This window comes from Falco peregrinus, chromosome Z (genome assembly GCF_023634155.1).
Source record: "Falco peregrinus isolate bFalPer1 chromosome Z, bFalPer1.pri, whole genome shotgun sequence".
NCBI classification, from domain to species: Eukaryota; Metazoa; Chordata; class Aves; order Falconiformes; family Falconidae; genus Falco; species Falco peregrinus.
The window spans coordinates 66,833,395-66,846,979 of record NC_073739.1 but is presented as its reverse complement, the minus strand read 5'-3'; the positions used below and the strand labels follow the sequence as shown (position 1 = coordinate 66,846,979).

At 40.8% G+C, this 13,585-nt stretch overlaps 1 protein-coding gene across 1 annotated transcript in view; it reads left to right on the top strand.

Annotated features, from left to right (window-relative positions):
• Nucleotides 1-5,270: 5,270 nt before the first annotated feature.
• Nucleotides 5,271-13,585, top strand: part of NDUFS4 (NADH:ubiquinone oxidoreductase subunit S4) — a 48,251-nt gene continuing 39,936 nt past the window's right edge. Inside the window, exon 1 of the mRNA XM_055791266.1 lies at nt 5,271-5,619. Within this exon, the coding sequence (XP_055647241.1) occupies nt 5,309-5,619 (311 nt within the window). The 5' untranslated portion in view covers nt 5,271-5,308. The remainder of the gene's footprint in view (nt 5,620-13,585) is intronic.

The window sequence follows — 13,585 nt, the reverse complement described above, 5'->3', positions numbered from 1 at the left end:
AAATTTGAGATATAGATTTCTATAATGGTTGGCCAGAGAGGATCCTTTTAATTTTTGCAGCATGAATTGGAAGACCAAGCACCAGCCAGAGTCATATTCTGTCAAGACAGAGAAAAACATTCCCTGAATTCTTAATTTTCCAGGAACCTCAGGAAAAGCTAAGAAGGAAGAATAACTATCATTAGCAATATCAATCAAGGAGTGTCTGACCTGGACAGCTAAAAGGTCTAGAATCTCTAAAAATTGCTCTCCTTTTATTATTCTAAGACTTTTCTGTAACAAATCTTCAGGCACACCCAGGATCTTTCAAAAATCATATGAGAAAGCAGATGGCTATAAAAATTCAAAGACTAAAATCTGCTTTACCTTCAGTTGTTTTTTTTTTTAAAAGTAGAATATTATCCTGCAGATGTTAATAATTGTCTGGGGTGGGAGTCAGGGAACGGGGAGACTGGCTTCTAAGTAAACAATGCAAAAAAAGACAAAGAGGTCCCTGCTGATGTAAAACAATAAAAGCAGTTTTCTCAGCAGTGTCAGCTTAGCAAGCCTGAGGGTCTGTATTTTAAACCCCAGTGGCCTGACGTCACTCACCCTGATGGTGTGTGTGAAGGAAGCCATCTCTCTGCAATGACCGACCTGAAAAGTGTTTTCAAAGCCCAGTGGGCTAATGTCACTCACACCGATGGTGGATGGTGGGATCTCTCAGGGTGGCAGCCTGGGGGAAGTGAGCTGCAACACCAGCAGCAGACTATCACTCACTCTGATGGCAGGGGGTCAGCTGGGATTCTTTGGTGGCCTCCCGGGCAATAGTTAAAAAGAAGATTTTGGTTCACATGTCAATGTCTAGCTTGAAAGCAGGGAGTATAAAAAGTGATTTTTTTTTTTTTTTTTTTGTAATTGTGGTTCACCAGTGGCAGCAGTGCGGCCAGGAAGGGGAGTTTCCTTGCAAGGCCGTTTGATTGCATGTGAAGCTTACAATGGGGCTGGCTCTGCCTGGTTTTAATTTTTTTCTCCTGCATAAGCTGAGATGTTTTATTCCCCCATACCAAAGGGGTGTGTGTGTGGAGGGTGGGAATTAAATCCAGACAGCTCCAACTGCACTTTAAATTTCATATGCAATCAACCAGACTTGGAGAACATTGTCAGCTTCCTTACCAACCTGGCTGCCATAAAATCCCCAAACATCATGTTCTTATAGTTATTCATCTTTTCATGCAGAAACTGGCATACAGGACAAATTCTCTCACTAAATTTACCTTGACACCTGAAGCATAGTAAGGTTTGCAAAGGACTATATAAGAGGGGTAGTCTTCATCCCACTGCAAATACTCAAAAAACCTACAAACATAACTGCAGCTGGTATTTCATCAGTAAAAAATTATCTTAAAGAGGATGGAGATAAAAGAGCCACTACTTACAGAGTAAGATTTTACAAAGATAAAATTTTCAAACTAGAAATTAATATTTTAAAAACTAAGTTCCAGTCCCATAAAAGTTAATTAATGTGAGTTCCTTAGCGTATATTAAGCTGTCATGCTTAGACGTCTGGAGGATCAGAATCTGCAAGTTATCCAACACTGAAATCATAGCTTCTGTATGTAAAAGCAATACAACGTCAAACAAAATGGATCTGGGAATACACACAGCTATACTCTGCATAACCAGTTTGCTTGCTTGTTTTACCCTTTCTCTACCAGTTTTTTGCTGCAATAGACTGTCAAGATCATTGAGACTGATGCTATTGTTTCCTGCATAATTCCTCTACGCCACCCAGAAGAAAACAAACTAACTCAAAGCAACAATACATTAAGGAATAGCTCTAGAATTCTGCTTGTCACTGCTGACTCTGGTTTATTTGAGACTATGAAATTATTTGTACCAGAAATGATTCGTCTGGGCATGGAGTAAAGCCTCAATCTTGCAGGGAAAAAGTAAAAGGTTAAATTTTCCTCTCCAATTCTCACAATGTGTGCAGCTCACATGTGAAGAGAAAATACGACTCTCACTCTGCATAGTTAAGCTAACAAGATTTCTCATAGAGTGAGACAATAGGAACTATGAGCATACTGTACAGCACAATAAGTGCTGGCACATGAACTGTTTCAGTCTTGAGGGACAGTGTTTCACAGTTTATCAGTGACAGAAGACCAGCTTGCAGCCAGAATTATGAATGAAAAGTTTAAGCCTTCGTGAAAGTATGGACTTAGAACGATACTTTTGCAGTGACCTCAAAAATGGATGCGTTCACTTATTTTGGGGAATAAGTCATTTAACACTTCATTTTCTACGACTGTTACACACACAAATTCATAAGTTTAACCTAAGACTTGATGATTTTGAAAGGTGTTGTATTATACTATTATAGGTCTACTTCTAAACCGATGAAATAGTGGGAGACAGAAAAATTCCTATCTCTGCCTTTCTCAGGCACCAGACTGCAAGGGACTGTTGGCGCATATTAATTTCACGGTAAACTGTGTACTTGGAATTGCCACACGTGCTGTCTCTGGAGAGCTACAGTTATTTGTCTTGAAATAGTCTCTCATGTTTGTGAATACTATACAGTAATACTTCAGCAACAAATGCTATGGTTACATTTATATTAGTAAATAGAGTCCAAGGACCCTTTTGTACCCCTGATGCAGCTTAGCTTATATGGCACAGGTCACATGCATGGAGCTAAAGTCTCTCCTCTCTTCTCCCCTGCTCCAAAAAAACAATGCAAACCCCAGAATAGCCTCATCTATGCGGTTTATTAGGAGCAGTCTCAGGCCTACGCTAGTTCCCAGACTCTGCTCAGGCACTGGGATGGTGCTAATGGGCCAGGGCCAAAATGGTTCCAGGGGCTGCACTAGCAATTAGCAGTACACTCACTTGTGCACATGCTCAAGCCCATCAGTCGCTGTGATCTAGCACAGGATGCTCCCTGTCTCTGCAGCTGTCAAAGGCAGCTCCTGAATTTGGCACCCTCCTTTGACAGATTCAGTTAATAAGGTGGCAGCTCCAAACTCCAGCTGCCATGTGATGCTTCTGTCCTTTTCCCACCCACAGTGGCATGGCTCAAAGAACTGAGCCACATGAAGCACAGTAACCTTTGGGTGCTGCCCAAACCAGTGGTTCCATCTCTGACAGTGAAAGAAGACACCAGATACAAAGCTGGATCTACCTTGATGTTCTTCAGTTGAGCTATGACGATCTGCTAGCATTGATGCAAAGTAGACAAACTCAAAAATCTTGCCTCAGTTTACAATGGAGCCCTCAAAGGCAACTGGTCTCACCAAACCGCTGATGCCTTTGAACAACTATAAAATGTTCCTCTGCTTCCAGAAAAGACAAAATATTTCTCTTAGCTGAAGTACCACAAAGGGACAAGTTTAGATTTGCTGAAGTAAATCTGAGCTGGTATGAATACCTCCTCTAACCTATGAACACTCACACATTAGAAAAAGATGTTGGGAGAGAAAAAAATTAATTAATTTCCTGAAACACAGATATTCTTACTAGGTCTATCTGCATGTGACTGAAGGTTCAGTGTGAGAGAAAATGTGCAGGCTGATAACTGATACAGTTAAAAAACCCTAACAAACCAAACACATAAAACTTTGGTGAACACAGTTTTTCAAGTCTTTCTCTCAAAATCCTTGGAAAAAAATTGGTAAATTCAAAAGTTTGGGAGATTTTCCCACCTGCTTTTAACAAAGGATATCACCTCTCCATATAACCCATTACAATTCATCACTGCTACAAAATTACTACTCCTGTCTGTTCTACTACATCTGACTTTGAGCATATTCATTAATGATTGAAAGGTTAATTTAAAACACTCCTATCTGTAAAAGCACCAGATTTGTAAACCACTGTCCTTACTGTATCTCTGTATTATGTTGCCCAGAAAGATTTTTCACTTTTTTTTTCTGCAGTGTTGTTGCTGTTTTGAAAGGGAAAACCAGTATACAATTTTGTTTCCCCACAATTCAGAAATATTTGATGGGAAGAAAGCATAGAAACGTAACTATTTGAAAGTGGAAATTTCTAATAGGATGATTTACAATAGATAGTATTTTGCAACCTTTGATTAATATGAAGACTATGAAATAATGGCTTTAGGTCTGCCATTTAATTAGGATTATACAACACAAGGGCGTTGCTTGTTCTCATCAAAAATTAATTTCTTGAAAGTTTGTTTAACTTTCCATTAAAATTATTCTTCTTCCACCTTCCTTTATTTGGGGCAGGAAAATGCTAAATTTACTTGTTTGTGCAGAATTTTGGTATCTGACCCTGTCAAACTGTGCTGTCAAAATTGAGAACAAGGCTGGCTTCTTCTGGAGAAGAAGAGAAGCAGAGAGAGTTAGTTAAATCCAACATCTCCTCCCGTAGGAATTTCATCACTTTTTTGTTTAACAAACTTCTAAGTATTTTTTCAGTTTTTCAGTAAAATTTAAGCTGAAACCTTAGCTAAGCTTTTTTTCAAAATGTCAACAGATTTTTAGTATAATCAGAATAATTTTAAGAATACCACCTTTTTTTCCTCCCAGAGCCAAAATCTGTTCAGTCTTTTACAATATTATAGATTATACTATAACACTGTGCTTTTGCACCACACATTTTTGGAAACTTTATGCCATTTGAGGTTTTGGCACCGAACACAATCATATTTGACTCTTGATTTATAGCCGTCTGTCTTCTTTAAACATGAACACAGCACTATAATGCTCCCAGGGCATAAGTACTGTTATTTACTCCCCTTTTACAGCTGATGTATTACAAATAAGTCTCCAAGAGAACAGGGGTTGTGCCAGTCGTCCTTGGTTGAATAGAGGAAATACAGCTGGAATTGGATTAAAAATAAGACAGAACTCCTGAAAGTACCACAGTATGTTACAGACTTGCTTATCTTAATGACCCATGAACGCAGAACCATTTTAGATGGTGAAACGATGCAGCATGTTAAAAAACAAGTGCAAGAAAGTAAGTCAGATCTTCCATGTCTTTGTACAGAGTGCACCATTTTGCCTGTGAAGCGTTACCAGGATCTTTCCGGGGCCAAAAATACCCGTGCCGCAGCTTCTGTGCCCAAGCAGGAGGGGCTCCGGGCTCTGGGGACACCAGGGCTCCCTGCCCTGCCCCAGGCACGCAGAGCCGCCAGCCCCGCCACTCTGCCCGGGGGCCGAAGGGCCGTAGGGCCCGTGCCAGCCTCCCGGGGCTCGTCCCCCGCCACCGAGAAGGCGGCCTCATGCCCAAAGCGGCCAGAAAGCGCTGCCGGGCCGGAGGTGCCGCCGGGAAAGGGGCGCCGGTGGCCGAGGGCATGCAGGGCCCCAGGCCTAACCTTGCAGTGGGGTGGCTGGCAATGGGGTGCCCGCAGCCGCCCACCCTCGCCGGCCCCTTTCCCAGCACTGTCTGCACTGCACCTTACACCCTCCCGCCGGCCCCTCCCGCTCCCTCTTTCCGCCCTCGCCTTCGCGTTTCCTGCCTGGGCGGAGGAGGTTTGGCCCTGCGACGCCGCCGTCTCCCAGCGGCTGCAGCGAGCGTCATGGCGGCGGCTTTCTCAATGTCAGCGGCTCTGAAGCACCTTGTTGCGAGGAGCGGGGTCGCCGTGGCCCGCCTGTCGCCGGCCAGGTAACGGGCACTGCGGGTGCTCCGCCGGCGGCCCGGCCAGCGCCGCTGCAGCCAGGGGCCTGCCGGCGGCCGGTCGCGGGGGCGGCCGCGCTCCCGGAGTCTGACCCGGGCCTACGGCTTTGCCGTGGCCGCCTCGGGCGCCAGGCCGGGGGGGCCGCGCAGGGGCCCGCCGCGAGTGGGGGGCGGCCGGGCTGCCAGTGGGCGTCCGGCCGAGGCCCTCCTCCGGGGCTGTGCGTGCCTGCCCGTGCCTGCCTTTGCCGTCTTCCTCGCTGCGAGCGCCCGGCCGGTGTCCTTGCGGCGCCCGGAGCCAGAGCTGATGCAAACGGCGGGGGGGTCCCGGCTCGGCGGGCAGCGTTCACCTGGCTGCCAAGGATCCGGAGAGCGTGGTGGTTCCTGCTATCGCCAGCACGGTCCCCAGAGATCTTCACCCCTTTCACCTGTTCTGAACCCTGTAGTTTTTCTGTCCCCTTCCCGAAATCTGTTGGGTTTTTTTCAGGAGGGACGTAGAACTCTTTTGTTGATTCATCAAAATAATGCTGGAAATCGTTTTGTAATTTTTGGTGGGACTTTGTTTCATTAGTGCAGAGACCAGTACTGAAAGACCAGTACATGAGCCGACCTCAAGCTGAAGAGGTGGGCGTGTGTTTACTTCTGTGCATGTCACAGGACTTAGGTTTCTGTAAGAGTCCCTTCTGTTCAGGAGGAAAAATACAGTTCAGTGCCATTAACTGTGATTTGGAGGGTTTGCTTTTCCATGCGACTTAGATCTTTATGTATAAGCATACACAGTAATTTTTTAAAATCTGTGGGGTATTTATATATATATATTTTAAAATATAAAAATATAAAAACACACAGAGAAAGCTATGTATACACAAATACGGAGAGAAAGAAGAAATATGGCCATACTGTTTTTCCCCACTTTTTATGTTCTGACTGTCCCATTGGTTACTGCTGCTTGCTCCTTCTTAAGGTAACATGTTTTATAGTGCTGAAGGTAATTCTTGGTCTCATAAAAATGCTTTGGAATCTGTGAATATAAATTCAGGAGTTCCTTTATGCTAATGCAGAAACCTACTGTTCATGTTTGACTACTTGTTTCTGCCCTTCTTTTAGTCCTCTGTGGTGTTGACACAACTGTTGCCTGTGCCATGTGGTATCTCAGATCAGTCACCTGATTCCGGTTAAATATAACTTTGTTTGTTTGTTTTAAAGTTTTTCCTCTCTACCTTTTAAGCAGTTATTCCAGAACAAACAGTAGGGTGTAGCAGGGTTGGAAATTAACAGCATGGAAATGTGAGGTAGGGGCTCTTAAGTTGGCATTTCTTCCAGGAAATTTATTCTTTGAAATAGTGCCACAGAGGGAGACTGAAGAATTAAGTGTCCCTTAATTTTTTTTTTAATATGAGGGATATTGAAGGTATTTGCCTGAGGGGCGCTGCAACTTAAGCTTCACATTCTGTAAGAGAGTGGCCTGATGCAGGTTTCTTGGAGAAGAGGGAGGGAAGAGCACTGTGAGTCTCTTTAAAAGTTTTGCACATCTTTGCTATCATTGCATGTTGGAAGAGCAGGAATAAAATTTTTCTTGGAACAGATTTTCAGAGATTTTCAGAGTAAGATAGTTTTGGCAATATGGAGGAATGGTTGAGGCTGTCCTTCAATACATAATTTTAGTAAAGTAATTAATTATCTTCTTCATGAAGTAGGCACTGAAACTTAGATCTTTCCTCTCTTGTCAGTTACTGTTTTATGCAAAAAGTGTTAAGTAGCCTGTGCAGTCTCCGTACTTGGGAGGGAGAATCAAGATGCATAATTAAGAAAAATTCAGGGCTCTAAATTTTGAATTCAGCATGTCTTCCTGCAGTTCATAGACAGGTAATAAAATCAGATAGACGCGCATGGGAGAAAGTGTATCTTTTGCTTCTGTACTTTCCATTGCTTCTTGAAAGCAGCTGTTTGGTTTGTTTTCCTTTTGTGGATACGTTTCTTGCATACCATATAATCCTGCCTTTGTGTTTTACCAGAAAGATAGATGACTCTAGTATAAATTTCAGTGAACAGGTAGATGCCTTAAAGCTTGGCAGTATACCCGTCCCATTTCTAGCTTTTGTATCTTGCATCTAATTTTCTAAAAAGGGGGTAAAGGAACTTCCCTGCCTCACGGAATTTTGAATGGTCTTCTAATACAAACTCTTTAAGCTTATTTTCCAGTTATAATGATCAGCAGCTATCCAAAAGCCTACTTCTTTGAGAAGCCAGTGGTTTGCGGCATGTCTTGCAATTGGGTATAGAGATCTAGGATACTTGTTTCCTTTCAGAAAAGCATTTTGACAGATACAGTTTGGTACAAGCAGCTGCTTTGTTACAATAAATTCAGACTGTATTTAAAGTTTTCCGAGTAATCTGTGTTTTTGTCAACCTACAGAAAGAAAATACTAGTATGCTAGATGTCTGTCTTAAAGTAAATATCAGTGTTAGAATCACTAGCAATAGAAGGCAGCGCTGTTCTTAGGAGATGACTGGAGAAGATACTGGAATTGGCAACTGTGACGGCATATGAATGATTCTTCTGTCACTTCAGCAATGTGCTTTTGTTTACACAGATTCAGGGTGAGGTTTGGTCAAGTTTGGTACAACTTGGTTAAATTACAGTTTCATGTTATTTACCTAAGTTAGGTTATGAGGGTAACATAGCTTATTGTTTCAGCACTGTAGGATTAAAGTTTTTAAAGGATTAAATGATTCAAGCAGTGTTTTTTGCGTTTTTTTTTCCATGTGAAACTTCTGATAGTTCTCCAGTTTTCAAAATTTCAATTACAGAATAGTATAACTGCCCTCTGATTTTGAAAACAATTCCCAAGATCACTTTCTGGTAGTCACAAGAGAGATGCTGTACTCATTTCCATGAGTTGTATTTGTTTCTTACAGATATGACACCCTCTAATGTTTAAGCACATCAAAATATGCATGTCCAAGCTGCTTGATAATTTGGAAGTAGTTACTGGTAACACAATAAGGAAATAAGCATTTAGTCCGGAAATTTAGAAGAACTGGCAGCGACATTCCTTATATCTTTATGAAGTTCTGTGTGCCTAGTTTAAATCACTGAAGCAGTGGTTACTGAGTCCATCATGATTCTGTCTAGTGGTGAGCCTAGTAGACCATCAGCAGATGGTTTGAGCTGATCCAGAAAGTGGAAGTGCCTCCTTTTCTTGGATCAGTTTTGAAGCTTTTGTGCTCTAAGGTCTGTCAAGGCTTCAGGAGCCTGAAGTTACGTTGAATGTGCCCTTTTGAATTTGACCTCTTTAGGATGAAAGTTGTACCACCTTTGTCTGTCTTACCTAATTACTTCAGTTTTTACCTCTTATCTGCAGCCACAGTTTGATTTGGTATAATGTAAGTAATACGGTTATATTTCTTTAAGTCTCATGTGAATTGGATGAAAGCATAGGAGGGACTTTTAAGTGTCGTTCATTGTCTTGGGAAAGATTGCATTGTCTCCTTGCATTAGAAAATGTGGGTACATGGAGCTGGGAAGAGACTTAAGATGAATCTGTAATGAGCTGGGAATCAGCTGTTTGTTCCAAAACCACTTAGTGTTTCAGAGTCCCTTTATTTCACAAAGTATTGCAGTCAGGGTACAAAGGTACCAATTTCTGTTGCAGAAGGGAGATGTAATACCTGGCCACATAGTCCCTACATACCATGATAATGGCTTGTTCTTCTCGCTTCTCAGTGATAGATGATAATTCTTCAAAATGTATTACCTTCCTCTTGTAACTGTTGTAAGAACTCTGAGCATGACAGGAAGTGTTTTGCTGCTTCATCATAAATGGAAACATGAGGTTATGAAAGCAAAAAGTTACAGGCATTTGTGTAGTAGAAAGCCTGTTACTAATTCATGCTATATGCTCAAGAGAATGAAGAAACCTGGGATGTCATTTAAATCTTGCTCTTCAGTTATGTTCTACATAAGCAAGCGTGCCCCTCAGTAAAAAGAGGGGGAAACCATTTTTGTGGGAAAGGAAAAGACTTACAGAAGGTACCTGTTTCATTTTCTGTCTTGCTTTTTCATGAATAACAGAAAAAATGTTTATTAACTTTTCAAAAAAAGGTGTTTTTTTCCCCTCAAGATAATGGGCTTATTGTTTTATTATTTGTTTTGTTGAGGGTTTTTTTCTTTCTTCAGAATAGTGTTGACTTTTTTGTAGCACATTCATACTAAGCCATATGTTAAAATATGGCTTAGTAGACTTCCCAAATCTGGGTAGACCAAAGTGCTACACAAAGACGCACAGAGATGCATCTGGTTAATAGAAGCACTATTTAGCTGGTGTTAGTGCTAGCCAGTGTGACAATTTTGTAAAGTTTGGAGTAAGTAGTGTGTTGCAGCAGTTACATCACTTACTATTTCATCCAGCTGTAATGCATATCTTCTACTTCCTCTCATACACTGTGCAGGATAATGTATGTGTGGTGGTGCCAGGTTCAGATGCATCAGAAGCTTTGGTTTTCGTTATTTAAAGAAAAACAGTTCTGCAGCACTTCATCAAAATTAATTCCAATAGCTAACTGCATCTGCAAACAGTACCTGTAGTAAAATTTCAAGATAAGACCAGGATAAAAAGTTTTTTGAGGTCTTGCCCTTGCTGTATAACTTGTATTTATACGTAGTTTCACTTTGGTTATTCGTAGGGGAAAAAGACCTGTTAAAACATACATTTAACTTGAATTTTACAATTTTATCTTGAATATTGATTTTGTTTTTAATGCATATCAGAGAAAGTACAGTGAATCAGACTACACAATAGTACAACTGAGAACTGAAATGTGGAATAAAGCTCCAGGGAGTTTTTTGGTTGCAAGATTGTGGTGATGTGAGGTTTGGAGCAGACTCAAGGTGAAAGATGTGGAGAGACAAATGGACGTGGCAAGGGGAGAGAAAGCTGAAAAACTGCCATTTGTACGCTTAAAGAGCACAAGTTTAAAAACAAGACTCGAGGCAGCAGTGAGTATTCGCTTGATCTTGCAGACAGCCTGAAGCAGTAGTTTCAGAGAAGTAGATGTTCTGTATATCTAAGTGTAGAATTTATTTAAAACCCATTCCCTTTGACTTTGTCCATGCAGTTCAAATAGTGATTGTGTGGATAAGAGAGGGTCTTGCAGCCAAATCTTGCATATTCACAGTGACTGAAAGCATCATCAGTGGTGATTTTTTAGTCACATGTCTTTTGATGATGATCTGGTGTCTGGCTCTTGTGAAGGAAGGCTGTCTTTCCCCATTAGTTTTGCATGCTTTGAGAGAGAGAGAGGAGAAGATTTCTGACAAGTAGAATGACTTTGAGCCCTTTTACAGTACTGTATATAGGATATCAAAGTTGCTAATCCATCACTGCTTGCCTCGGTAGTGTAGGGTGTGATGGGACAACAACATACCAGTCGTATTCATGGCTGATGTCTTGTCCATGGGTGCCTTTATTAGAAGGTCAGAGTGGCTCTGGTGAACCAGAATGGTGTTTCAGATTTCCACATTTGGCTTCTCTGGCATTATGGGAAGTAGGCTATAGGAGTGGTCCCACTTTCCTTTAAAATGGAAAGAGGAAGCTTTGGAAAGCCCCCATGGAGAAGTGGAGATGTTGGGTGGGATGAAACTTCAGAGCAGTAGGATGTTGCTATCGAAGTGAAGAATACAATCACAGATTGGAGAAATGAAAAAGTGAAAAAATTCCATGTATCATGTAGTTTAGCTTTCTTCTAATTCACAACTTCTAGTGAGCTAAGATCCAGATCATTCTTACTCTTAAAGTTGTATGGAACGCCCATAATGTGCCTTAACATTCAGGTACTTTCAGTATTGGTCTAGGTGAGGAAGAGGTAGAAATATGTAAGAGGGGCAGAAGGGGGAGATAGGGTAGGAGAACCAGAGTTTGAGCATGGGGGCAAGGGAGAGAGGTGTTGTTCTGGAGTGGTTGTGGAGAAGTAAGCAGAGCAGGCATTATGACTGCAAAATGTTCCTGATGAGGCTTCTTAAATTGCTGTTCCTTATTGGACATATGCTACGGAGTTACATATTTTAATACATTTCGTTCCTTCACTTTCAGAATTAGAAACCCAAAGGGGAAGCAATGACAGTCTTTTCAGCAATAGAGACAAACAGACAAACGTTTAAGCTGTTTCTGTCTTGAAAGATAACTAGTAAATAAGTGACGTGCTTGCTTCTGCATTAGAACAGCTGAAAGCTCTTCTTACCAGCTCTGTGCAACTAGTCATTGTGGGCTCAGAACTACAGGTCACTTTACCTAAAGTTTGGTGCAGCATTAAAAAAAGGATTATTGCATGTTAGAATAACTTTTCCTGTAAATCTACTGGTCTGAGAACCTAATAATCTTCTCTCTACTTTGAAGATTAGAAGAAGAACGGAGATATGAATAAAACTCCAAATCCCCACCAAAAGAGAAAAAAAACCCCAAACACAAAAGCCTTGGAGGGTAGAGATGAAGCTTGTTGGCACTAGTATCCCAAAGTAGATGGACCTAATACTTTTCTTCAGGGACTAAACAATTTAAATTAGCTTCTGACACTGTGTTTGAAAATGACGCTCACTTGGTTTTCAAAACAAAACCCAAAACTTTTTTAATGGAAATTCATGTTGTTATTTCCTAATACCAAATATCTGGTATCTTGAAGTTTAGCAGAAATGTATCTTAAAGCACCTTTTTGTTTTTTCAAATGAATAAATTGAAAGAAAGATTATGAAATGCCGTATGAATACATGGAGAAGGCAAATTTGAATGCCAGCTGTCAATAGATAGAATTTCAAATCTGTGTTAACAAAATAATAAAATTTGCCTTAGTGGTGGTAGCTTAATATATACTATTTAGCAGATTTAACTCATACTGGGAAAATAATATATTTTGGGTTATAAAAATGACCTTGATGTTGCTTTAATGTAGGTTTGAGCATTACAGCTCAGTTAACCATGTTATTCCATTACACATATGAACTTGATGCAATATTTTTATATGGTTGGAAAAGCCCAGTAGAAAGTTGGAATGGGTTGTATTTCTGACTGATGGGAACGGTCGCTTTCAAAGCTGTTCTGCACAAAAGCAGGCACAATCAAAATGCACGAGTGAGATTCAGAAGTTGTTAAATTCCAAAGCCCAAAGTAACTTGCAAATTTTATACCATCTGCCTCAGTACAGTGCTGCTTTGGCCTTTCACTCACAGCTAGACACAAGCAAAACAGTATCCAATACCTCTGGTTTTGGCAGGAGATAAATGCAAATAAAATCAACAGTAGGAAATTAAACTATTGTATAGCTCTTGGTGAATTAGACCAATGTGATAGGTCTTCTGTGGCACTGTGGGAGATCTTGCCTGTTTTTAAGTGCATATTGATGAATATTGAGGGTGGAAACACCAATTACAGTTAATATGGTTGATACTTTCAGCTTTTATCTGTATTCTCAATTTTGAATGTTGCTTTTGCTGACGTCTTTGTATAATATTCTATGGACAAATCATCTATTTAGTATAGTAATAATTTCTCATCATCACCAACCTTGTGACTGTTTCCGTCAGGTTGTTGTTTTAAAAGGAATCTGAGCTGTAAGCATGCTTGAAAACAGTGTTAGGCATAAGGTAAATTTCTAGAGATACAGGCAATATCGTAGTTCATAGTTACTATGATTTATGCAATTCTCTGTGATGTAGTAAAACAACTGTTCTTAAACTTGCACATGTTTGGTTCTTTAAAAGTGGACCATGCCTGTTTGCCTTTTTTGTTTGTTTTGTTATCATAAGGCATGACATAAATTTTTTAGTATTTTAAGAAAAGCTAGAAATTAAACATACCCCACCCTTCCAGGCTGCTGTTGATTTTTCTGCTGTTGGCCAAATCATCTGCCATAGATAAAATTGTCTGTTACAAGAGACTGAAATGCTGAGAGGCTTATACAGTTA